We start from the raw sequence: 27,644 nt of genomic DNA on the forward strand, positions 1-27,644 counted from the left end.
AAACCAAGCATTAGTAATATTACTACAGACCAATCAAATGCCAATAGTTCTGCCAGAAATGACTACTTTCATACTGGACTAAGCTCAAGAAGTTTAGAAAGAGAAATGGGAACCGGAGATTCTACTACAAAACAATCTATTAGTAGTAGTATAATAAAGTGGAATTCAAGTGAAAGTAATACTGCTGCAGACAAGTCAGCCAGAAATGATTTTGTAGTAGATGACCTCCTTCCTGTGGAATCAAAGGCCAATGGCTTGAGCAGAGAAGTGCCCACGGGAGATTTAATCATGGAGAGATCAAGTTATACTGATTATGGAAATGAGAACTCAAATGATGCTTTTACTGAGAAAATAACTGATTTTGCAGGAGAAGAGTTACTTCCTATTGGCTCAAGCACCAGTGTTGTGAATGAAAATGTAAGTAGGAGTTTTCATCCCACACAAGAATCTAGCCCAACAGATTTTAAAGAAAAGACATCAAGCAGCAGGAATCAAAATAGAAAGAAACGTGATGCTCCCGATTCTACAAATACAGAACCTTGCACTAATGGTTATATTACTAAGGAGTCAAGTGAAAATAATTCAGAAGAATCTGGTAGCGGAGGTTTAACTACAGAAGACTCAAGCACTAGTGATTCATCTACACAGACACCTCAAACCTGTGCTTTTACAACAAATACAATGAGCACCAGTGCTTATACTACAAAAGAGCTGAGTACAAGTGACTTTACTAAAAGTGAGTTAAGCACTACTGGCTCTGTAACACATTTTGCGACAGATGTACTGAACATCAGTAGTAATACCATAAAGCAACCAATCAGTACTGTCAGTAGTGCCAGTGATTTAACAAAAGGTTATGCAACAGAGGAATTAAATGGAAGTGGTTTTACAACAGAAGATGTAACCACAAGTGATTTTACAACAGAAGTGACCTACACTATTTATCCATACACACAAAAGCCAAGAACTACCAACTTTATTATAGATGTACTCAGTACTACTGGTTATAGCACAAAGGAGTCTACAATCAGTGATCTTACAACAGAGGAACTGAATGCAAGCGCTTTACCAACAGAAGAGTTCAGCACAACCTATTTCACAACAGACGGATTGCATACAACTTACTCTTCTACACAAAATCCTATAACCACCAATCTTATTACAGATGTACAAAACACCACTGGCTATAGAACAAAGGAGTCTACAATCAGTCACTTTACAACAGAGGAAATGACTGCAAGTGGTGCTACAACAGAAGAAGTTAGCACAACCTATTTCACAACAGACGGATTACACACTACTTACTCTACTATACAAAATCCCAGAACCACCATCCTCAATACAGATATACTCAGTACTACTGGCTATGGAGCAAATGAGTCTACAATCAGTCACTTTACAACAGAGGAAATGACTGCAAGTGGTGCTACAACAGAAGAAGTTAGCACAACCTATTTCACAACAGATGGATTGCACACAACTTACTCTACTACACAAAATCCTGGAACCACCAACCTCATTACAGATGTACAGAACACCACTGGCTATGGAGCAAATGAATCTACAATCAGTCACTTTACAACAGAGGAAATGACTGCAAGTGGTGCTACAACAGAAGAAGTTAGCACAACCTATTTCACAACAGACGGATTGCACACAACTTACTTAACTACACAAAATCCTGGAACCACCAACCTCATTACAGATGTACAGAACACCACTGGCTATGGAGCAAATGCGTCTACAATCAGTAACTTTACAACAGAGGAAATGACTGCAGGTGGTGCTACAACAGAAGAAGTTAGCACAACCTATTTCACAACAGATGGATTGCACACAACTTACTCTACTACACAAAATCCTGGAACCACCAACCTCATTACAGATGTACAGAACACCACTGGCTATGGAGCAAATGAGTCTACAATCAGTCACTTTACAACAGAGGAAATGACTGCAGGTGGTGCTACAACAGAAGAAGTTAGCACAACCTATTTCACAACAGATGGATTGCACACAACTTACTCTACTACACAAAATCCTAGAACCACCAACCTCATTACAGATGTACAGAACACCACTGGCTATGGAGCAAATGAGTCTACAATCAGTCACTTTACAACAGAGGAAATGACTGCAGGTGGTGCTACAACAGAAGAAGTTAGCACAACCTATTTCACAACAGATGGATTGCACACAACTTACTCTACTACACAAAATCCTAGAACCACCAACCTCATTACAGATGTACAGAACACCACTGGCTATGGAGCAAATGAGTCTACAATCAGTCACTTTACAACAGAGGAAATGACTGCAGGTGGTGCTACAACAGAAGAAGTTAGCACAACCTATTTCACAACAGACGGATTGCACACAACTTACTCTACTACACAAAATCCTGGAACCACCAACCTCATTACAGATGTACAGAACACCACTGGCTATGGAGCAAATGCGTCTACAATCAGTCACTTTACAACAGAGGAAATGACTGCAGGTGGTGCTACAACAGAAGAAGTTAGCACAACCTATTTCACAACAGATGGATTGCACCCAACTTACTTAACTACGCAAAATCCTGGAACCACCAACCTCATTACAGATGTACAGAACACCACTGGCTATGGAGCAAATGAGTCTACAATCAGTCACTTTACAACAGAGGAAATGACTGCAGGTGGTGCTACAACAGAAGAAGTTAGCACAACCTATTTCACAGCAGATGGATTGCACACAACTTACTTAACTACACAAAATCCTGGAACCACCAACCTCATTACAGATGTACAGAACACCACTGGCTATGGAGCAAATGCGTCTACAATCAGTCACTTTACCACAGAGGAAATGACTGCAGGTGGTGCTACAACAGAAGAAGTTAGCACAACCTATTTCACAGCAGATGGATTGCACACAACTTACTTAACTACACAAAATCCTGGAACCACCAACCTCATTACAGATGTACAGAACACCACTGGCTATGGAGCAAATGCGTCTACAATCAGTCACTTTACCACAGAGGAAATGACTGCAGGTGGTGCTACAACAGAAGAAGTTAGCACAACCTATTTCACAGCAGATGGATTGCACACAACTTACTTAACTACACAAAATCCTGGAACCACCAACCTCATTACAGATGTACAGAACACCACTGGCTATGGAGCAAATGCGTCTACAATCAGTCACTTAACCACAGAGGAAATGACTGCAGGTGGTGCTACAACAGAAGAAGTTAGCACAACCTATTTCACAACAGATGGATTGCACACAACTTACTTAACTACACAAAATCCTGGAACCACCAACCTCATTACAGATGTACAGAACACCACTGGCTATGGAGCAAATGCGTCTACAATCAGTCACTTTACAACAGAGGAAATGACTGCAGGTGGTGCTACAACAGAAGAAGTTAGCACAACCTATTTCACAACAGATGGATTGCACACAACTTACTTAACTACACAAAATCCTGGAACCACCAACCTCATTACAGATGTACAGAACACCACTGGCTATGGAGCAAATGCGTCTACAATCAGTCACTTTACCACAGAGGAAATGACTGCAGGTGGTGCTACAACAGAAGAAGTTAGCACAACCTATTTCACAACAGACGGATTGCACACAACTTACTCTACTACACAAAATCCTGGAACCACCAACCTCATTACAGATGTACACAGTACCACTTACAGCACAGAGGAGTCTAAATTCAGTGACTTTACAACAAAAGAGCTGACTGCAACTGGTTTTGCAACAGAAAAGCAAAGCACAACACATTTCATAACAAATGCATTGCGCAACACTTATTCTACTTCCAGCTTCACTGCAAGCAATCCAAACACCAGTGGCCATGGTACAACCAATTTTATTACTGATATAGTAGGCACCAGTGGCTATAATACAAAAGAGTCTACACAGAGTGGTTTTACAACAGATGATGTAAGAGAAAGTGATTTTACTACAGAAGAATCAAATACTAGTCATACACAAAATCCTAAAACCATCAAACCTACTACAAAAGCACAAAACATCAGTGGCTATAGTACAAAAGAATCTATAATCAGTGAGCTTACAGCACAAACTAGTGATTTTCAAACAGAAATGACAAATACTATTCATAGTGTTGTCACAGCATCCTCTAAACATACTCTTGATGCTTCATCTGCATTACCTACACCTACTCAGAATGCTTCATTAACAACTTTGAATAATACTTTATCACCATCAGATTATACAGAAACTTTTTCATCGACCCAGCATGGCCCTACTATAACACCACTGACTCTCAGTCAAACAGCTTCACTTCTGCTATCTGAGCCAGTGTACTCTTCTAAGGTATCTGTTGATGGTCCAGACACTACAGCCACATCTTTGTCAGCTCACTCGGTTTCAACTTCATCATTAACAACTTCTCGTATGGCTTCCTTGGAAAGAACTATAAATGTACTAAGTGATTCCACTTCATCCTCTACACCATCTACAAGTGCTGCTACTTTACAACCTACACCTGGTCAAATAGATTTATCCTCATCTCCCAGGACCCAAAACACTGCCACGACGTCTTTTTTTCATGATCCAACAACTTTAGTTATATTGCCAGCTATTACTTCAACAGATGCCACAGAATCTTTCACTGATTCTCCGGCTATTTCATTGACGGCATTTACTTTGTCATCAGGTGATGCCACTTATACGTCACCAACATTTGCATCATCTACTGTAAATCAAAGGACTACCACAGTATTATCTAATTCTGTGGCACCTCTTTCCTCTTTGGTATCCGGAACAACCCAAAGTGTTGGAACACTACGTGTTTACACATCAGCAACCACACCTACTGGACTGCCAACATCTATAACAACTTCAGCTCATTTTCCTTTTGTTGTAACTCAGACTACTACCCTAACATCATCCTCTCGGCTTTCACCTGCTCTGCCTTTATCATCTACTATAACACACAGTTCTACCACTTCATTATCTACTCTTCTCACAACTTCTTCCTCCTCTGCAGAAACTACTACCACCTTACTATCTACAAGTTTGCCACTAACTTCCCCATCCAATACATTCTCCCCTGCTCTTTCTAATTCAGTTTTATCATCTACACATATCCAAACAGATACTGCATCATCTACAAAGGTTCCACAAACTTTAGCTTCGACCTCAACCTCTATTGCTTTCCAGTCTTCTCCTGCCCAATCTGCCACATACACTCCTCTTGTCTCAATATCATCATCTACCACAAATCATCCTGCTTCTTCATCAGTCTCTCAAAATGATAAAACATTGTCATCTGCCACTTCCTCGAAGGAAATGTCTTCAACTGGGTTTCCAACAAGCAGCATCTCATCATCGTTGTCTTCATCTAAATCTTCATCTACTACCACTAGTAAGTTGCTTGTGTATCCATATATGAGTATAATACAAAATTGTTGTTTTCTTGTAGTTATTTTATGAAATATTTATGTTAAAAAAAACTGAAATCTCAGGTTTAAATAAAGAATTCCACCAAAAATCAGAAGAACCAAGCACAGTAACATAAAAAAAATTCAATACAGTAGAACCTCGGTTTGCGAGTAACTTGGTTCACGAGTGTTTTGCAAGACAAGCTAAAATTTTTAATAAATTTTGACTTGATAAACGAGCGAGATCTTGCAGTACGAATAGTATGTATACGCTTTGTCTGCTGAACGTCATATGATCACAACTGAGCTGATGGTTCTTCTCTCTCTCTCTCACTGCGGGATTGTGGGCAATCATCTCCTATTCTCCATCTGAGTCGGCGTGCCTCACTCATATAGTCAACATTCGTACACGCATATACTGTTTACTACAGCATTGTGACTGTGTGTGTGTGTGTGCTGTGACGTGCGAGTCCCCGTCTTGCACACCAAAACACGAAGCTGAGTCTCAGTACTTTAGCAACACCAGCTTTACTCAGCTTGAAACAGCAACAGCGCGGTTATTTATTGTAGCGGGATCTGCCGCTCTCCTATACACAGACACAGCAGTCAGGCAGAGCCGTGGCCAAGTAATACTGTGCCCTGTGCATTTATAATGTTCCTTGTATCACCCATCGACGACAGGCGCTTATAGCATGTCCACGATCTTTTTGGATTCGCTTTTACGGTGAACTGCTACAGCGCTGGGTGACTGTGATTGCTTTGGGACGCTCTTCCGTGTGTCGTCCTGTTGGGTGGAATCCCACAAGAGTTTAGCAACTCACCCACACCAGCCATGATTCTTTTCAAAGGTAAAGTGCAGGTTAATTTGTTTTATGTATTTTTCCTTTATATTTTGTATTAATCATTTTTATATGAATAGTTTTGGGTTGTGGAATGAATCATCTGTGTTTCCATTATTTCTTATGGGGAAATTCACTTTGATATATGAGTGCTTTGGACTGCGAGCACGTTTCCGGAACGAATTATGCTCGCAAACCGAGGTTCCACTGTATAACCACAATAAGATCAGGGAACTGCTTCCAAACAAAGGGAGAAAACCGAACCAATCTAGCATCTGGCTAATGTATCTTGAGTATCTGCTTTCTTTGCTTCTTGTTTCCACCGTACTGTACATACTTTAAAGATGAACATCTTGGTTTGGTTTCTTCATTGAATGCACTTTTCCAATAATGATTTACAATAGAGTTTGGGCAGTGCGGTGGAAGAAGGGTTAGCAAAGTTGCTTCAAAATGCCAGGGACCTGGGATGAGTCTTGTTGTGTACCAGGCAACTTTAAACTGGCTTGGTATGAATGAAAGTGTTTTGTGATAGAATCTGTGCCATTTTAGGTTGTTTCCTGTTTGATGTTCCCAGGACAGCGACTTGTGATGAGCTGGTGAATAACTGAGTTTTCAAAATGAATGCACAAAACACTAATAGTGTTCTCAAGTTCAAGACAAACTACTTAGCTAAAATAACAACAACAACAACAACATTTATTTATATAGCACATTTTCATACAAAAAGTAGCTCAAAGTGCTTTACATAATGAAGAGAAGAAAAATAAAAGACAAAATAAGAAATTAAAATAAGACAACATTAGTTAACATAGAAAGGAGTAAGGTCCGATGGCCAGGGTGGACAGAAAAAACAAAAAAAAACTCCAGAAGGCTGGAGAAAAAAATAAAATCTGTAGGGGTTCCAGGCCACGAGACCGCCCAGTCCCCTTTGGGCATTCTACCTAACGGAGTCACTTGATGCTGATGGTCATACAGACTTCTGGCTTTTAATCCATCCATTATTGTTGGAACATCATGGTGCTTTGGGTAGATGGTGGTGGCGCACGCCATATATAACTAATCATCATTAATTTAGTAACAAAACTGGAAGGCCTATTTCCTAAGCTGAGGGGCAAGTCTAAGAGTGATGAATGAGGTTATAGGACACAGCAAATGCAGGAGGTGTAAGGGAGTGCCACAGCCTGGGATCAGTGTGGTCTCTTAGAAACAAGAGGTGACTCAGCTGAGAAATGATGAAAAGTCTTACTTAAGCGTTAATAAGGGAGGGTCACATGTTCAAGTTTACAGTGTTTCTGTGTAAGTGCATCTGTAGAAAATCATAATTTAATAAGCTTCAATGTAATCTTTTTATGCACAGTATAATCAAATCTCTGCCTTTTATCATCCTGCAGGCCAAACAACAACAATTATGTCCAATGCAACTACAAGCACAACTACTACAACGTCTATAAGTCCTCCTGTCAATGAGCCCAATGACAGAACCTTTGCCATTGACTTTACCATTATCAACATAAATTTCACATCTGACTTGAGTAACCCTAATTCAACTTTATATAAAGAGCTGGAGTACAACATCACATTACAGGTAACTTCTCAAAAAGCTCTTCAGATTTCATATGTATGGGATACAGAAATGCAGTTGACACTAAAGCTGTGCATTTATAAGACATTATTTAATATTTTAAATTCTTTGATAACAATAATCGTGTTATAGGTCATTTTCAGTAAGTCTTTTAACACCGTTCACTCTAGGGAGCTGCCCAGAATTTATTAGATCCCACTTCCTTCCACTTCTAAATTACATCCCATGCGTTTTTGACATCCGGCGCCGCCGTGAGTGGCAGCCTTTTCAGCAGCTCCGTGTATGACTGTATATGTATGTGTACTTTTCTACTTTTATTTTTCTATTTTTATTTATTGATCACTCCTATTACTTTATTGTGAATTTCCCATTGGGATTAATAAAGTATCTATCTATCTATCTATCTATCTATCTATCTATCTATCTATCTATCTATCTATCTATCTATCTATCTATCTATCTATCTATCTATCTATCTATCTATCTATCTATCTTAAAGAATTAATTTGGATCCTGCAGGCCTCTTGGGACTTCCACTGCAAAGTGTCAATAAATTTGGGCATAAATGCAATAAAAGCTTTGCTAGAAACTTATAATATGGTCAGATATTTTAAACTAAATCTAAATTTATTTTTTTACTATAGTTTCAGGTCATTGGTCATGTCTATGTTTGATGTGACAGTCAGCTTATTTGTCATTTGACAGTGGTATATGAGTGAGGTGCTCAAGAAAGGGTCCTTGAACTAAAACTTTTAAAACATCATGTCAAAGACAATGCAAACATAACTTCCATATGACTTTTGTCTTTTGCTATGTTAACAGAATTAAAATCCTGATTAAAATCCTTAAGGATGTTTTTTTGCTGCTTCCAATAGCCTGCAACTTATTACTAATCTAGAGTTAGTATAGCATACCAAACTATCCGTATTCTCTTTCAAAACCCTAATGATTTTAGTCCTCCATCATTTTCTTAAACACTTTTGTTGCATTAACTTGCATCCTTAAAATTATGTCCTGGGATACAAAAAATTAAGTAATGTTCTGTGAGGACGCAGGGCTTGCTGACAGGATTAAGATTGGTTCCGTGTTGTCCAAACATTGTCAAAGCCAAACTCACAGCCAAAAAAGTAAATAGTTAATAATATATAAATCAGCAACAAAACTAAGTGCTGCGCAATATTAGATAATTACAAGGTAAGCTAATTCAAAAAAGCCAGACAGAATATTAAAAAAAGTGTAAATATAGTAAAAGATGAAGAAACTACAAGCGCCTTGAGCATGGGAAAGGTGCTATATAAATAAAATGTATTATTATTATTAGCTGTAGTAGTAGCATACAGTTGTCCCTCCAGAATCACAAATTTGACATTATTGTTTTCGGCTAGTTGTAAGTTGGTGTGAATGTACACATGAAAATATTTTTGCATCAGGCTAAAAGACTGCAGAAACTCACAGAGGACACGTCAGCCAAAAATATGTAAAAAATACTGAAAATGATTTGTTTTACAATCATGAGTAGCAAGCGAGGAGACAGACGAGAATGTAAAGTGAGTGTTTATTTCAAACAACAAAGAATTTAAGTGACCCCAGTTCATCTTAAAACAAGTGTCCTGAGGTGAATACGTAAAGTTAAAACCATTACATTAAAAGCATGAGAGCCATATAAAAACAGTCAGACACTTCTCAGAGAGATCAAATATAATCAGTGTTTTTAAATAAAAAGGAACCTTTAGTACACCTTGTAAGAACAGGTACTGACCCGGCACGTCAAACACAGTTCAGGTCTTCCTGGGAGTAGAGGTCAGACCCTGACTTTGCCCATGGTTTCATTGCCCTAATCCTGCCCACAGCAGCAGCTTTACAAGACTTTGCCTTTGCACTCTACCCTCTGAACCATTCCTCTTGTTCTGCCAGTGACCTTCTTCCTTTACTGTCTACTCTTCCCACACCACACTCTCTCTTGTCTCTACCAGAAACCCGCTTAGCGCTCCGGCCATCTTTCTTGGCTCTTTCTTCTTCTCGATTTTCTTCCCCCTGAATTTTTGTTTTCTCCTTTCTTACTGCTCCTCTCCTTGAGGTCGACCCCTCTCAATTCTCAACTGAGTACACAGGATCCAGTAAAAATAGGAAATGTTAGAATGAATACAGCCAAGGATAACAATGAAAGCATACGAATGGCACTACTAATGTTTTTAATTTTATTTATTTAAATGTGTATTTGTCTCTTTCATTTACCTGCTTCAGTTGATGAAACATTCTGATTCTTTGTGCATTCTCTTGTATTTTAAATGAAAAAAATCCTCTTTCTACCTTAAATAAAGCATTTCTACTATACTGCATACAGCAATAATTATTGTACAAAGTAATTTTTTTAAACCTGATAATTGCTTTTGGCCAATGAATCAATTAATGTTGGTTTCATTTGCACATGTGCCCTGCACCCTTGCTGCCCACTTTTCCAAGAGCACTAGGAGAAGGGGATTCCACTGCTTTACCTCCTTGGCATTATCCAGAAGCCTCTCTCGGGCATGGATTTCTATGTAAATTTAGATAACCCTGTCTCTTGGATTATGGTGGCGCAGTGATAGCGCTGCTGCCTCGCAGTAAGGTGACCTGGGTTTGCTTCCTGGGTTTTCCCTGCGTGGAGTTTGCATGTTCTCCCCGTGTCTGCGTGGGTTTCCTCCCACAGTCCAAAGACATGCAGGTTAGGTGCACTGGAGATCCTAAATTGTCCCTAGTGTGTGTTTGGTGTGTGTGCCCTGCGGTGGGCTGGCGCCCTGCCTGGGGTTTGTTCCTGCCTTGCACCCTGTGTTGGCTGGGATTGGCTCCAGCAGACCCCCATAACCTTGTGTTAGGATATAGCGGGTTGGACGATGACTGACTCACTGACTGACTGTCCCTTGGATTAAGCTGTTATGATCCAACATACAGTTTTAAGCCTGAACAACGCTTGTGCTGCCATCGTGTAGATGAAATAACATCATGCTGCAAAAAAATCATGAATATTTCTATGCATTATGCCACTTTATGGTAACTCATCAGTACATTCAACTGAAGCAGAACACACAATGGCATGTAAATGAAAAGTTGTAAAGCTACAGTACTGTGCAAAAGTTTTAGGCCGGTGTGAAAAAATGCTGTAAACAAAGAATGCTTTCAAAAATGGAAGTGTTAATCATTTATTTTCATCAATCAACAAAATGCAGTGAATGAACAAAAGAGAAATCTAAATCAAATCAATATTTGGTGTGACCACCCTTTGCCTTCAAAACAGCATCAATTCTTCTAGGTACACTTGCACATAGTTTTTGAAGGAACTCGGCTGGTAGGTTGTTCCAAACATCTTGGAGAACTAACCACAGATCTTCTGTGGATGTAGGCTTCCTCACATCCTTCTGTCTCTTCATGTAATCCCAGACACACTCGATGATGTTGAGCTCAGGGCTCTGTGGGGGCCATACCATCACTTCCAGGACTTCTTGTTCTTCTTTATGCTGAAGATAGTTCTTAATGACTTTGGATGTATGTTTGGGGTCGTTGTCCTGCTGCAGGATAAATTTGGGGCCAATCATACACCTCCCTGATGGTATTGCATGATGGATAAGTATCTGCCTGTATTTCTCAGCATTGAGAACACCATTAATCCTGACCAAATCTCCAACTGCATTTGCAGAAATGCAGCCCCAAACGTTCAAGAAACCTCCACCATGCTTCATTGTTGCCTGCAGACATTCATTATTGTATCACTCTCCAGCCCTTCGACAAACAAACTGCCTTCTGCTACAACCAAATATTTCAAATTTTGACTCATCAGTCCAGAGCACCTGCTGCCATTTTTCTGCACCCCAGTTCCTATGTTTTCGTGCATACTTGAGTCACTTGGCCTTGTTTCCACGTCGGAGGTATGGCTTTTTGGCTGCAACTCTTCCATGAAGACCACTTCTGGCCAGACTTCTCTGGACAGTAGATGGGTGTACCTGGGTCCCACTGGTTTCTGCCAGTTCTGAGCTGATGGCACTGCTGGACATCTTCCGATTTCGAAGGGTAATAAGCTTGATGTGTCTTTCATCTGCTGCACTAAGTTTCCTTGGCCGACCACTGCGTCTACGATCCTCAATGTTGCCCGTTTCTTTGTGCTTCTTCAAAAGAGCTTGAACAGCACATCTTGAAACCCCAGACTGCTTTGAAATCTTTGTCTGGGAGAGACCTTGCTGATGCAGTAGAACTACCTTGTGTCTTGTTGCTGTGCTCAATCTCGCCATGACATGAAACTGTCGTCCACAACCTCACCTTGGTAGCAGAGTTTGGCTGTTCCTCACCCAGTTTGAAGCCTCCTACACAGCTGTTTCTGTTTCAGTTCATGACTGTGTTTAAACCTCCGTGTGACATTGATGACCATTAGCACCTGTTTGGTAGAACTGGTTGATCAGACACCTGACTAGAATCCTACAAAATCCCTGACTTTGTGCAAGTGGACCTACAAGAATTGATGCTGGTTTGAAGGCAAAAGGTAGTAACACCAAATATTGATTTGATTTAGATTTTTCTTTTGTTTGCTCACTTTGCATTTTGTAAATTGATAATAATAAACAATCATTAGTTATATTTCTGAAAGCATTCTTTGTTTATAGCATTTTTTCACACCTGCCTAAAACTTTTGCACAGTACTGTATGTTTAGAAAAAAACTTACAGTGAACTATTAATTGAATCAAACAACAGTAATGATAATGTGAATTGCTCATCAGAAGCTGACATGGACAGTGAAACTGATGCACATGGTGCTGTATGACTGAACTGGCGTGATGTGACTTTTAATTTTGATCATTTGAAGCTTCAGTGTGGTGCAAGAAGATGCGGGGCAAAAAAGCAAAATGATTGAATTTGAGTTGGATGGACAAGAAAGATGTTAGCCTCTTAGGCACTGCTCACAATGCAGCAACTGTCAATGTTCTTATCAGGGGTAATATGGAAGTCACTAAGCCTTGTGCTGTCGTGTTCTACATTTTACATTCTCATGTGCAAGCAACAGGAAAAATATAATAAGAAAAGTGTGAAAAGTGACACTCTTCTACTTTCCCAATTGCAATGCCGTGCCATACACGAGTGACGGTTTTTAAAACATGTCACATGATGTACATGTGCTAAAGGTGCATCAGTGAACATGAGACATACCCTTCCTACTGCATTTATGTTGATATTTTGGCATTTATATGCTTCTGTTTCATATAGTGACAATTTTTCTGCTTGAAAAACAATTCAACATAATGCTAAGGAGGTTACAGATTAATGTGTTTTTCTTTCTCTCACTGCAGTTAACAACACTCTACAAAAAATGTTACTTGGGCAGCCTCTTCAAGTATGTCAAAGTGAACGGCTTTAGGTAAATATTGTTTCCTGGGTCGTTAAATGTTATGAGTTTGGGAACTTACCTGTAACTAGACTCTAAGCCACATGAGAAGTTGTCTTGTGCTTTGGATGATGTTGTATTTGCTAAAAAGTACACTTTTCTAACTCTTGATTCTTTCTCTTGGCAGAAAAGGCTCCGTGATAGTGGACTGTACCTGTGTCTTCAGCACAAATAACTCACTCCACAATGTCTCAACCTTACTCAACGGTACCTCTGTCAAGGATATATTTATATCTGCACTCAATGGATCTAATGATTTGGGTGTGATGTATCTTATAAACCCAAAGAGCTTAACAGTGCAAGGTATTGTATTAAATGACCACCTGATCTCCTTGACAAAACGTGAAGTATTATTTAGAATATCTAATACCCCTCTGAGTACCCCATTCATGTATGCTGGCTCACTTAGGTAATTACGTGACCACATAAAAACCCTGTTATTGTGTAAAGTGACTATCTGAGCCTCCATTGTATACTAACTTACCATTTGAATACATTAGAAACGTTTAATTTATGTTCTCACATGGCTACTGGAAACATATCAGCAAAGTGTGCTGAGCAAAGTGAGCAATCCATTATTGAGGCTAACTTATGTATAACATAAGTATTGAAATAACAGTTCTTAAAAATGGACACCTGAATCATAGTACTGTGGGTCCAGATTTAATTCTTTCCAACACTGGTTGCAATTGTAATGCTCACAGAGCAAATATTTGAAGAACAAGACATGGGACTAAAATAATAATTTTTTTTCACTTGGTGTATAAAGCTGAATCACTGTTTCCATTCAATATCTTGCTCTTTAGGGATAAAGACGCAGACAATGGCACATGCTCATGATTTATAATATTGTTATGCCTCGGAAAAACTGTGGTGCCATGCATTGTGCCTTTTTATTGTCAATTGGGTAAATAAAGGAATTGATATGAGTGCTAAACATATTAATGTTGAGTCAAATGACTAAATGAATACAAAGTGTGCTGCCTTAAACAGAGCAAGAAATGACCATAAAAGCATCTTACTATTGTTCTCTGGGTTTCTTACTTTATCCATCCGAACCCTTGAAAATTATCTTAAGCAACCATGAAATATTTCCAGGAATTATCTGGACACCTCATTATTTTCTTGAAAAATAATGTCAGATCTTTCTGTTTTGACTCTCCTACAGAACAAACAACAACTACATCAACTGTAACCACCACAACAGTTTCAACAACATCGATGACCAATATACCTGTCACGGACTCCAGTGACAAACGCTTCATCATCAACTTCACCATCATAAACCTAAATTTCACATCTGACTTGAATAAACCCAGCTCGGCTTTGTATAAAAACTTGGAGACCAACATCACAGCACAGGTAACCCTTCATCTTTACTTGGAGTTTGATGAGGATGTTGTTTGTATCAAATATTGTACATCCTCTGTTGTTCTTTCTGCATTTCTGTGAAGTGATTCGAGAATGGGAAAGGTGATATATAAATAAAATGTATTATTATTATTAGAGCCTTTCAAGTGCCACAAGTTTAGGAGATGAGATTAGCAGTTATCCATCCATCCATCCATTTTCCAACCCGCTGAATCCGAACACAGGGGTCTGCTGGAGCCAATCCCAGCCAACAAGGCAGGGAACCAATCCTGGGCAGGGTGCCAACACACACACCAAGCACACACTAGGGCCAATTTAGAATCGCCAATCCACCTAACCTGCATGTCTTTGGACTGTGGGAGGAAACCGGAGCGCCTGGAGGAAACCCACGCAGACACGGGGAGAACATGCAAACTCCACGCAGGGAGGACCCGGGAAGCGAACCCGGGTCCCCAGGTCTCCCAACTGCAAGGCAGCAGCGCTACCCACTGCGCCACCGTGCCGCCCATTAGCAGTTATGTTGATACAATATCTATAGGGAAAGGGTGGATGTCTAGCTCACTAAGCTGTTTGTCATCAGCCTGTTTTTCATGTTTCTGCCTTAAAAATAACCTTCAAATTCAAACCTGCCCCTCTCTGTTTTGGCACAGTGGTAATAGGATCACCTAAAACAATAAATAAAATGTATTATTTTCCCACTGCAGCTCACACTTCTTTATAAGAACAGTGAATTATCCAACATCTTCAAGTATGCCAGTGTGAAAGGCTTTAGGTAAGCATTTCCTCTTTCGTCTGCGTAAATGTCACAAAGTGAAACCATGCTGCTCCAGGACCTCCAATTCTGGAAAAAATGTCTTCTTTTTCTTCTTCTCAAAAGAGATGATAATGTGCTTCTCTAAAGACCTGTCCCAAAACTATGCTGCCTTTAGCACATTGCCAGTTGTATCACTATGACATTTTTATCTTGGCAGTAAAGGCTCTGTGAAGGTGAGCTCTGTCTGTGTCTTCAGCTCAAGCCCCATACTCAGCTTAACCTTGGTGAAGAATATATTTGTAAGTGGAACTAATAACTCCAGTCTATTTGGCGGACTCTATCAGCTGGATCCAAGCAGTGTGTCAGTAGAAGGTATGGTACTAAATCACAAACTAAATGCCTAAACAGATCATTCTGGACATTTTAAAGAGTCAAGTGATCACCTAAATATTTAATTTTTTGCCTTGATTTAAAACAACAAATTGCTATTTAAATCCCTGATTATGGTGTGCCTGTCCAAGCTGGAATTTCATTGTTAAACAGTCACAGTATTTCATGAAATGGGTTAAGTTTATTATTTTGTGTTTTGGTCCATGTAGTATATCATATAAATCAATTCAGATCATTATATTTTTTTGAATTGACCATCTGAGAACCTTAGCAAAACATTGTTAATTTACGAAAGTCAAGCATATTTGTTAAAACTTTATTATTACTAGAACAGATAATGGATGTACCTTATTTGAGCTGACCCAGTCAATAATAATAATAATAATAACGTTACATTTATTAAGCGCCTTTCACAAACCCAAGGTCGCTTTACACACAAAAAAAAAATAATTACACTGATGACAAAAGTTCATAGAAGAGGAAAGTTTTCAGTTGCGATTTAAAGGTGCAGAAACAGGAGCAATCTCGGAGAGACTGAGGAAGAGAGTTCGAGAGTTGAGGGGCTATAGCACTGAAGGACCTGCCTCCCAAGGTGGACAGTCTGGTGCGTGGGACAGTAAGGAGGTTACTGCTCGAGGACCCGAGAGAGCGACAAGGAGTGTAAGGCGCAAGTAGCTGAGTGAGGTAGAGGGAACAAGGTTATGTAGGGCTTTGAAGGCTTGTGTGGGTGAGGACTCTGGCTGTGGAGTTCTGAATGTACTGTAGCCTCTGTGTAGATTTTGCAGGGAGGCCAATGAAGAGGGAATTACAGTAATCAATACGAGACATTATGAAACAATGAACCAGAGTTTGAGCATCATTAATGGACAGAAATGGACGGAGGCGGGCAATATTATGGAGATGATAGAATGAAATTTTGGAAAGAGACCTAATGTGTAGCTCAAAGTTAAGTGATGAATCAAACAAAACACCAAGATTTCTGACAACAGGAGCAGGTTTGACAAGTGTACCATCAACAGAAATAGAGAAATTGGATGCTTTAGAAAGTTGGGATTTTGGACCTACCAGTAACACTTCAGTTTTATTGGCATTAAGTTTGAGAAAGTTATTTTCCATCCATAGCTTAAAATCAGTGATGCATTCAGTGAGTGTGCTGGGAGGCGAGTCTGTAGGGGAGTCTGTACTAATATATAACCGTATATAGTCTGTATAACAGTGGAAGTTAAGGCCATGTCTGCGAATAATCTGACCCAAAGGAAGGATATAAAGTAGAAAAAGTTATGGCCCAAAGACTGAACCTTGAGGGACACCACGCGACACAGGTGGGGTGGAGGATTTATATCGGCCAAGTGTGACAAACTGTTGCCAATTAGAAAGATATGATGTGAGACATTGAAGGGCTAAGCCAGAGATGCGTACAGCAGAGAGACGTGACAGGAGGAAGTCAAGAAGGAGGAGGATATTAAGGGAACCGCAATCTGCAGACCGAAGAACATCATTGACTACACGGAGAAGAGCTGTCTCAGTGCTGTGCTGCGTACGAAAGCCAGACTAAAAGTCTCATAGAGTGTATTATCTAGAAGAAAGCATGGGGTTATGTAGCAACCACGCGTTCCATCACCTTAGCCAAAAAAGGGAGATTAGAGATGGGCCTGTAACTGGAGAGAGAAGAAGGATCCAAGTCAGGTTTTTTAAGGATTGGGGTAACTGCAGCAGTTTTGAGGGCAGTAGGGACAGAACCTGAACTGAAACATGTATTTACCAATGAGGCAATAGGAATACTAATTATGGATGATCATGTCTTAAGCAGAGAAGTGGGGGCAGGATCAAGCAGACAGGAGAATGCATTAGACTTATTAATAAGTTCGGAGATGGCTAGAGAGTTAACAGGCGAGAAACAAGTGAGTCTTGATGATGGAGATGGCAGATCAGAATGAGTGAGTGACTGTGGTGTGGAGGGGAAACTGATAGATTTGATCAATTTTGGTATTAAAGAAATGTAAGAAAGCCTGTAAGAAAGCCTGACACTGTTCAGCTATATTGGGGGCATGCTAGAGGATGAGTTGGATGAGTTTATTAACAGTCCTAAAAAGAATTCTAGGCCTAGACAGCACCATTTTTGAGAGAGGAATAATAGTTGGAGCGAGCAGTGTTAAGGGCATCCCTATATTTAAGTATGTGCTCTGTGTAAAGCTGTGAATGAACTATGAGGCCCGTTTTCTTATAAAGCCGTTCAAGATGCCGGCTAGTGGCTTTCATAGCTTTGTGCTCACTGGTGTACCAGGGACAGGAGCGTGAGGCTGGAACATGCCTAGTCCTTAAGGGAGCAAAGTTATCTAACAGTTGGGAAACACAGCTGTTATAAAGGGAGACCATGTGTTCAGGAGAGGGAAGACTATGCAATTCAGAAAGAGACGAAGACAGAAGGGAAGCAGCAAACAAATCAGAATTAACAGACCTAATGTTGCGATAGGAGACAAACAGACTCAGTCAAGGTATCAAATGACTATTTCCTGCCTTATTACTGTACAGTATATTATTCTATGCATGGTATCAAATTATAATATAAACAGTAAAGACTTTATTATTATGTGAAATGAGCATATGAGTACTTTAACAGTGTATGCTTGCTCATGTAATGTATAAAATGACCACTATTGTTAAGTGCTGGACCACTAAGGATATCGACTGGCACTGTGAACACCTCAGTAAAGTGTTATGGCAATATTTAGAAAACCAATTGTTCATCCAAACTCTTCCTTATTGCATTGTGTGAGCATCTGAACACTTCATCTGAATGTGCTAGCCTAATCAGCAAATCAAAATAGCTATATAAATTTGGCTTGAGCAATATGGCAATATTTCTAATTTTGACCCACAATATTATTTTTGCTTTGAGATGATAATTGGCAAATACATACTTGAGCATGTTTGTTTGAGAAAAAAAAATAAAATAAAATGATTAGTGAAGAGAATGAAGGACCAAGCTGGTGCATTGTTGTTCAGGTATGGTGGTATAACACTGACAAGCTTGGGTTAGGATAGAAAATTAAGGTGCCGTGGAACAGGCAGCAGCCATCAGCTGTCTTAAAGCTGTTTGCTGTGATCAGTCTGGATGCATGAATGGAATAGACAGGGTTTATTTAAGCTCCTGTTTGGATTGTTCACATTTTTCATTTTCAATATTTGCAAAATAGCATAGCTCCTCAGGCTTCTGAGAAGAAAAGACTTTTGAACATGTATTTAAAAAGTGTTTCTACTGCCAATGTCATGGTACTGGCTGTAACAACTTACCACTCTTTTTAATAAGCAAACCATCAGTGAGCCAGTCCATTTGGAAAAAGTTCTGTGCAATCCAATCAGCTCTGAAGACGACCTTTTCAACAAGGGAAGCAACTCTGTGTGGCGGTGCCATCGATGGCTAATATATCCCGGTCACTGCTGCAAACAGAATTTGACATGCATTATATTAAAACCAAAATGAATGTTGCCTAATTTAACTCCAGGCTTAATTTCTGCCTTAGTGCACCTTTTTGCATAAGTTGAAGGCAGATATATTTGGCTTAGGGCGGCACGGTGGCGCAGTGGGTAGTGCTGCTGCCTCGCAGTTGGGAGACCTGGGGACCTGGGTTCACTTCCCGGGTCCTCCCTGCGTGGAGTTTGCATGTTCTCCCCGTGTCTGCGTGGGTTTCCTCCGGGCGCTCCGGTTTCCTCCCACAGTCCAAAGACATGCAGGTTAGGTGGACTGGCGATTCTAAATTGGCCATAGTGCGTGCTTGGTGTGTGGGTGTGTTTGTGTGTGTCCTGCGGTGGGTTGGCACCATGCCTGGTTTTGATTCCCTGCCTTGTGCCCTGTGTTGGCTGGGATTGGCTCCAGCAGACCCTGTTTGGATTCAGCGGGTTGGAAAATGGATAGATGGATGGATATTTGGCTTAGGAAAAATAAAAATATATATTATGCAAAGCAAATATAATTTATTCACATAAATTATGTGAAATGGCTATTGTACCATTGTATCCATCTTGCACTGCCCTGCTTGTGTTTTTTCTAAAGTCAGAAGCACCAGTAAATAATGACTGGCGAGATTTGCTACAGAATAGTACGCTAATGATGAAATTACTTTGTAATAACTTTGGTTAATTTATTTGACTCACCACTTTGAAGGCAAAGTGTTGCTAAATTGGCAAGTCTGATCACTTCTTAGTCAGCCATTTGTACATCTGTGTTTTTCTATAATAAATTAGAATATTTTCACACCATGCCACAATGCATGGCAATTAACAATAAGGACACTTACTGGGAAAATTGAATGCTACTGGAATTACAGAAAAGAAATTTTGTCTTTTTCTGTTCAAAGGATGATTCAGACTTAAACCACATCCAACTTAGCATCCCCGATAATCACGACTATCAACAATATTTAAGGAGACTTGAGTATTGAGCGACCTGAATATTTTATGTTTCACCCAAACATAATAGAAATGCTTAGCAGCAAGGCTGAAGCACAAACTACATCAGATAACCATTTAAGTTTTTCCTGATGGTGTGTTAATCTATGTGGGTATTAAATAATCACCTAGACGCTTTACTATTGGATGAGATGATCCTCTGAGCTTTCTGCAGTAGCTAACAGACTCTACTTCCTTCACAGATAGTTAAATGTCTTTTTTAAATATGTTCTCTTGTTCTTTACAGAAGACATCATTGATCCCCTGAGTCAGTCGTATGTGCCCTATTGGGCCATTATCCTAATATGCTTGGGCATCACGCTGATTTTGTCAATGATCTCTTTCCTTGGCTATGTGGTAAGGTGGCATTTTGGACTTTTTGAGTACTGTACAAGTAAAGCTCATTCTCATTTTTTTCTGAAAGTGATTTTTAAAAGACAGAAGTATAGGGTTGAAAAAAAACCAACTCCCATCCCAACTCCTCTGCACAGAATACACCAAAAAGAACTAACATTTGATTAGATGCAAGTCCAAACAAGAAATACTCATAAAGATGCACTTGTATATAGATACTGTATATATATGGTCTAGAGGAAACCCATATAGTTAAACTGCCAGTGTGAAATTACTCCTAAAAATGTATACATTGAAATATGCTCTAGAAATATACTGCAAATATTAATCTAGCTGATTATTTAATAGTTCATTTAGTTTACCTCAACATTACTCTTTGAAACTCGTCTGAATTCAGAATGGTAATGGTAGAGCCTCATAAAATGGCTTCAAGAATTCATTCATGGCATGTCCTCATCATGACTGCCTATCTTAGACCTATGCTGCAGCTGTAGCCATGCCAGAGGTCTAGGTCACACAAACATTTAACTTGGACTGGCACATAAAATTAATCACTCTTTGTTCCCTTTATTATCATTGGAACTCTGCAGGTGTGGTAATACCCTATGGTAAACTTTTAGATTTCCCTCTGAACTAAATTTCTTCTTTATTTGTCTTTCAGACTGTTCGAAGCAAGTGGTATGGTCGAAGGGGTTCTTATGATATAATGCAGATGCCGCAGAACTTGCCTTACACACGTCTTAAGTGAGAATCAGAGACACCAGAAGAGCAGAAGAGAAGGAATGAAAGGAAGACACCAAAATTAAAATGAACAAAATATATATATATATTTTGCTCAGTTCTGACATGGCAATTAATTTACCTTGCAAAAACATATCATTATTTTTATAGCTTTACATGAATGTTTACATTATTATTAAATTAATGCCAACAAAAAGAAAATTGTAAACAAAAAGTTAATGTTTCTTATTTTTATATACTTCATGTGACATACGAGTAAAAAAATCGTATAAAATGGCACTGCCAGCACTTTGTTGTTGATTTTCAATTGAAAATATAAATGAGTATTTTAATAATAAAATTTGAATATGTATTTAATATATACAAAATAATCTGGTCCTGACTCATTTTAGACAAAAACACACTTTCAATTTAGGAAAACCAAAAGAAAGAAGTGCTTTGTTTTAATGAACTTTTAGTGATGTTATTAGAGAACTTTAACCTCATTTTGAATAATAATTGATACCTTTCAGCCTTTGAAATATAGCTTTGGTGCCATACTGATAAAACTAAAAAAAAATAATCTGAATTCAATTAAAAATATTTCTTGCTTCCACATACACTGTATCTTCTTATATAATACGCTACCGTGGCTGTTCATTTGTCTGTCCAGGATTTTAAATCACCTGTAGCTCGCAAACCGTTTGAACTATTAACCTGAAATTTGGTACACATACAGTCATATGAAAAAGTTTGGGAACCCCTCTCAGCCTGCATAATAATTTACTCTACTTTCAACAAAAAAGATAACAGTGGTCTGTCTTTAATTTGTTAGGAATATCTGAGTACTGGGGTGTTTTCTGAACAAAGATTTTTAGTGAAGCAGTATTTAGTTGTATGAATTTAAATCAAAAGGCTACAAAAAGCGACCTCAGAGGTTTAAACTGTCAGTTTCAATTGTAAGGAATGGAATCAGGAAATGGAAGGCCACAGGCACAGTTGCTGTTAAACCCAGCAGGTCTGGCAGGCCAAGAAAAATACAGGAGCACCATATGCGCAGGATTGTGAGAATGGTTACAGACAACCCACAGATCACCTCCAAAGACCTGCAAGAACATCTTGCTGCAGATGGTGTATCTGTACATCGTTCTACAATTCAGCGCAATTTGCACAAAGAACATCTGTATGGCAGGGTGATGAGAAAGAAGCCCTTTCTGCACTCACGCCACAAACAGAGTCGCTTGTAGTATGCCAATGCTCATTTAGACAAACCAGATTCATTTTGGAACAAAGTGCTTTGGACTGATGAAGACAAAAATTGAGTTATTTGGTCATAACAAAAAGCGCTTTGCATGAAGAAGAAAACTACATTCCAAGAAAAATTCCTGCTACCTACTGTCAAATTTGGTGGAGGTTCCATCATGCTGTGGGTCTGTGTAGCTAGTTCAGGGACTAGGGCCCTTGTTAAAGTCGAGGGTCGGATGAATTCAACTCAATATCAACAAATTCTTCAGGATAATGTTCAAGCATCAGTCACAAAGTTGAAGTTACGCAGGGGTTGGATATTCCAACAAGACAATGACCCAAAACACAGTTCAAAATCTACAGAGGCATTCATGCAGAGGGAGAAGTACAATATTCTGGAATGGCCGTCACAGTCCCCTGACTTGAACATCATGAAAATCCATGGGATGATTTGAAGCAGGTTGTCCTTGCTCGGCAGCCATCAGATTTAACTGAACTGGAGAGATTTTGTATGGAAGAATGGTCAAAAATACCTCCATCCAGAATCCAGACACTCATCAAAGGCTATAAGAGGACAGTGTCTAGAGGCTGTTATATTTGCAAAAGGAGGCTCGACTAAGTATTGATGTCGTATCTCTGTTGGGGTGCCCAAATTTATGTACCTGTCTAATTTAGTTATGATGCATATTGCATATTTTCTGTTAATCCAATAAACTTAATGTCACTGCTGAAATCCTACTGTTTCCATAAGGCATGTCATATATTAAAAGGAAGTTGCTACTTTGAAAGCTCAGCCAATGATAAACAAAAACCCAAAGAATTAAGAGGGGTTCCCAAACTTTTTCATATGACTGTAAACTATGTGGCATCTACTATCCACTTTCGGGGTGATGATTGACCGCCAAGATTATTCCTCTTTTTATTTTTATTTTATTGTAGAATCATTGGCAGTGGCCAGCAGGATGGCTGTGTGGCACAAGTGCATGGGTGCCGTTCTCATCCCTACCACCTTCGCCATCACTACCTCTTCATATCATAAATCACTCTTGAGACAAATTGAAGATTTAAGTGCCAGTGTAAGTGAAAAATTAAGGAAAACATTCTAAGTAATTGCAACACAAACACTGACTTAATCAGTTATAACATGAAAAGATGCCGATGAAAGAAGAGAAGAAGCGGGCCACTAGGGTGGAGAACAGAAGAGCTGCTCAGGAAGCAACAAGCGCATCAACCTCTGAGCAAACGAATGCTAAACGTACAGAGAAAGAAAGAGCATGAAAACTAGGAATGCTCAAGTCAAGTGTATTCACTGCTCGTTATCATGCAGTGCACCGTTACTGGCAATACATATTAGAAATCATTCTTACATGAATATGACACAAAAGTATGTAACATCATATTCTATGTATATGGTTTAATATCTTTGAATAATTGCAATAATTATTCCACCCCATCAGTGCACTGTATCAAAACATAGGGCTGCATTCTGTGGTACACCAGGAATCATAGAGGTTCATGTATACTAGTTTCTTCTCAGATCCAAAAACATGACATCAGGTTAACTGGCAACTTCAAATTAATCTAATGTTGGTGAATGTAGAAAGAAAAAGAAAAATGGGGATATGAGGCAGATAGGATGTGGCATTATGGCCACCTAACAGTTTTTAGCTATTAAAAGCTGAATCATAGGCTTGTTTTTTGGCCATAAGGAGTTAGTTGTATTCTAGCTGTGTTTTCATATATGCAATGAAATCAACTGGTTTCAGTGAACATTAACAAGAAGTACCAGGTTGAAAAATTAGATGCAGACCTCAGATTTTGCATAATTTACAAATATAGATAGATAGATAGATAGATAGATAGATAGATAGATAGATAGATAGATAGATAGATAGATAGATAGATAGATAGATAGATAGATGTGAAAGGCACTATATAATAGATAGATAGATAGATAGATAGATAGATAGATAGATAGATAGATAGATAGATAGATAGATAGATAGATAGATAGATAGATAGAAATTTAGCTTTCTACAGATGCACAACAATTGAACAAACAAATAAGCATTATAACAAACAACAACATCATCCATGAAATACCCACGCAGACACGGGGAGAACATGCAAACTCCATGCAGGGAGCAGCGCTACCACTGCGCCACCGTGCTGCTGTAAAAGCAAATCAGGTTCCAGATTTTAAAACAAAACTAACAACTTCATCCAAACTTTTTTTGTAATACTGAGACCAAAACTGAATACAGTACTCCAAGTGAGGCCTCAGCAGTTACAAAGCTTAAACATAAACAACTCATAGTTGGTAATGATTTCTTGTTATTGTGTTATGTTGTTTTCCTTATATGAACATTATTTAGGTAATGAAGGTTGAAATTTCAGTCCAGATGTGTGATTTGTTCCTTTTGTACATCTGCATAAATTATCATTATAGAATAACAGTTAATTAATTGCTTTAAGATGCCAAACTCATCGACAGCACTTTGAGTAAAGCTCTGCCTGGCTAAAGAAAGATCTGGAATAAGTCATTATCTTCTTGTAAATATGTCTTACTGTCATTTCCCCCAAGCTGGTTTATAACTTGCAGTCGCAGGCTCTGGCTCATGAGGCTTTCTGGATGTTTGTTTTCGCCTTTTGTAGTTGTAAGGCCAGGTTTATACTTCACAGGACGTGACGCATACTCCAGCAGACACTACTGCTATGCAAACATCATACTGTTTACTGTGCAAATACTTTATGTAAATCTGGTAGATTCCACCAGGTGGCAGTGCAAGATATCACCACGGTGAGAACAGGTTTGGCTTTGCTGTGTTGTGCCTGAAACACCCATTAAATTCCGAGGACACCTTGCCGCAATATCTCAAAGGATGGCTGTTTAATGATTACATCCATCAGTCCAGGGATGCGCCCATTCCAGCTAACATTGGGCACAAGGCAGAAACAATCCCTGGACTGGGTATCAGCTCATCATAAGTTGAATACAAGCACACGCACACACTGGTGTCATTTTAGTGTCACCAAATCTCCAACCCTACATATCTTTGGAAGGAAACTGGAGCACACTGTGGAAACCTACCAGGAAAACATGTAAACTCCAGGCAGGAAACACCAGAGACGTGACTCCCTGCGAAACAGCAGTGCTACCGCTCCACCACAATGTCACCCCCATTATTTAAACAAAATTAACAATTTATCTGTAAAATGTAACATACACACTTTAATGCATTTCATCATGAAAGTGATCCATCCATCCATCCATTGTCCACTGCTTATCTGAAGTCGGGTCACGGGGGCAGTAGACTAAGCAGAGAAGCCCAGACCTCCCTCTCCCCTGCCACCTCCTCCAGCTCCTCTGTGGGGACCAGGAGGCATTCCCAGGCCAGCTGGGAGATATAATCCCTCCAGCGTGTCCTGGGTCTGCCCTGTGGCCTTCTCCCAGTGGGATATGCCTGGAACACCCTCCTAGGGAGGTGTCCAGGGGGCATCCTGACCAGATGCCCGAACCACCTCAAATGACTCCTCTCAATGCGGAGGAGCAGCGACTCTACTCCGAGTCTCTCCCGGATAACTGAACTCCTCACCTTATCTCTAAGGGTAAGTCCAGCCACCCTGCAGAGAAAACTCATTTCGGCCGCTTGTATCCGCGATCTTGCTCTTTCAGTCCAGTCACTACCCAAAGCTCGTGGCCATAGGTGAGGGTAGGAATGTAGATTGACTGGTAAATCGACAGCCTCACCTTTTGGCTCAGCTCTCTCTTCACCACCGTTGCAGAGCTCGCATTACTGCATGAAAGTGACATCAAGTATAAATCTAAGGATTCTAAATGTGCAGAGAGTTGGAATATCATACATTTAATGTGTTCTGTGTGGCGATCTATTGCTGCTTGCTGCTGCTGTCAGGTCAGGAAGAAGCCCCAGAAGCAGGTCGTGATTAAAAACTGGGTCAGTTTTAAAATGACGTTTACAATGGTCTAATTTAATGATAAAGTAAACTACGAGGTTAAAGTGGACTTTTTTCGAGATTAAAGCTGAAATTTCCACTTTAATCAAACCTTTTCACTGTGTCCTTATTTTTTTCTCTGTGGCTCAAATACAGCGCTGTACATTCTGTTGCTGTTGCGAAGGTGCAAAAAAAAAAAAAGACGGCACAGAAGATGGAATGTGAGACTTTTAAAATTTATCGTGTCCTTACAATGGGGAATATGCGACGCTTGAATATAAAAGCACCAAGAATTCATTTGTATGTCGCCATTTTGCTTCACCACATCAAACCATTCATCCAACTTTGAAGCAGAGAACTTCAGGTGCCTTTTGGCAAACTCCAGGCGGGCTGCCATGTTCCTTTTACTAAGGAGTGGCTTCCATCTGGCCACTCTACCATACAGGCCTGATTGGTGGATTGCTGCAGAGATAGTTGTCCATCTGGAAGGTTCTCCTCTCTCCACAGAGGACCTCTGAAGCTCTGACAGAGTGACCATCGGGTTCTTGGTCACCTCCCTGACTAAGGCCCTTCTCCCGCGATCGCTCAGTTTAGATGGCCGGCCAGCTCTAGGAAGAGTCCTGGTGCTTTCAAATTTCTTCCACTTACGGATGATGGAGGCCACTGTGCTCATTGGGACCTTCAAAGCAGCAGAAATTTTTCTGTAACCTTCCCCAGATTTGTGCCTCGAGACAATCCTGTCTCGGAGGTCTACAGACAATTCCTTTGACTTCATGCTTGGTTTGTGCTCTGACATGAACTGTCAACTGTGGGACCTTCTATAGACAGGTGTGTGCCTTTCCAAATCATGTCCAGTCAACTGAATTTACCACAGGTGGACTCCAATTAAGCTGCAGAAACATCTCAAGGATGATCAGGGGAAACAGGATGCACCTGAGCTCAATTGTGAGCTTCATGGCAAAGGCTGTGAATACTTATGTACATGTGCTTTCTCAATTTTTTAATTTTTAATAAATTTGCAAAAACCTCAAGTAAACTTTTTCACGTTGTCATTATGGGGTGTTGTGTGTAGAATTCTGAGGAAAAAAATGAATTTAATCCATTTTGGAATAAGGCTGTAACATAACAAAATGTGGAAAAAGTGATGCGCTGTGAATA

At 39.6% G+C, this 27,644-nt stretch overlaps 1 protein-coding gene and 1 long non-coding RNA gene across 16 annotated transcripts; one reads left to right on the plus strand and one right to left on the minus strand.

The window, feature by feature from the left end:
- Window positions 1-620: 620 nt before the first annotated feature.
- LOC127529934 (uncharacterized) lies at window positions 621-3,811 on the minus strand. Of its 4 annotated transcripts, none has more exons than XR_007936531.1 (4): window positions 3,676-3,811; window positions 1,876-2,055; window positions 1,216-1,335; window positions 621-1,035 (listed from the first exon to the last, which is right to left on the minus strand). It is a non-coding gene; the product is annotated as an uncharacterized LOC127529934 (long non-coding RNA). The 4 variants fall into 4 exon arrangements; XR_007936532.1 differs by lacking the exon at window positions 1,876-2,055 and adding an exon at window positions 2,056-2,235; XR_007936533.1 differs by lacking the exons at window positions 1,876-2,055; window positions 3,676-3,811 and adding exons at window positions 2,236-2,415; window positions 2,596-2,610 and having other exon boundaries at window positions 869-1,035.
- Window positions 1,058-21,664, plus strand: LOC114662784 (serine-rich adhesin for platelets-like). 12 transcript variants are annotated; one of them, XM_051935246.1, is made up of 11 exons: window positions 1,058-1,240; window positions 1,961-2,140; window positions 3,581-5,404; window positions 7,651-7,844; window positions 13,155-13,222; window positions 13,377-13,552; window positions 14,418-14,611; window positions 15,325-15,392; window positions 15,592-15,746; window positions 20,461-20,570; window positions 21,229-21,664. In XM_051935246.1, the coding sequence occupies exons 1-11, from the start codon at window positions 1,231-1,233 to the stop codon at window positions 21,313-21,315; spliced, it is 3,066 nt and encodes a 1,021-aa protein (XP_051791206.1). In that variant the 5' UTR covers window positions 1,058-1,230; the 3' UTR covers window positions 21,316-21,664. The 12 variants fall into 12 exon arrangements, with proteins under 12 accessions (XP_051791206.1, XP_051791207.1, XP_051791211.1 ...); XM_051935247.1 differs by lacking the exon at window positions 1,961-2,140 and adding an exon at window positions 2,321-2,500; XM_051935248.1 differs by lacking the exons at window positions 1,058-1,240; window positions 1,961-2,140 and adding exons at window positions 1,347-1,420; window positions 2,321-2,500.
- The last annotated feature ends 5,980 nt before the right edge of the window (window positions 21,665-27,644 follow it).

The sequence above is a fragment of the Erpetoichthys calabaricus genome, chromosome 12, assembly GCF_900747795.2.
Source record: "Erpetoichthys calabaricus chromosome 12, fErpCal1.3, whole genome shotgun sequence".
NCBI lineage: Eukaryota > Metazoa > Chordata > Cladistia > Polypteriformes > Polypteridae > Erpetoichthys > Erpetoichthys calabaricus.

Bases quoted from the DNA above. Each gene is read 5' to 3' on its own strand.
- LOC114662784 (XM_051935243.1), top strand. From the start codon at position 1,411: ATGACTGCAAGTGGTGCTACAACAGAAGAAGTTAGCACAACCTATTTC. The intron at 1,601-1,960 runs GTGGTGCTACAA...AAATGACTGCAG, and splicing joins AACAGAGGAAATGACTGCAA to GTGGTGCTACAACAGAAGAA. The intron at 15,393-15,591 runs GTAAGCATTTCC...TTATCTTGGCAG, and splicing joins GCCAGTGTGAAAGGCTTTAG to TAAAGGCTCTGTGAAGGTGA.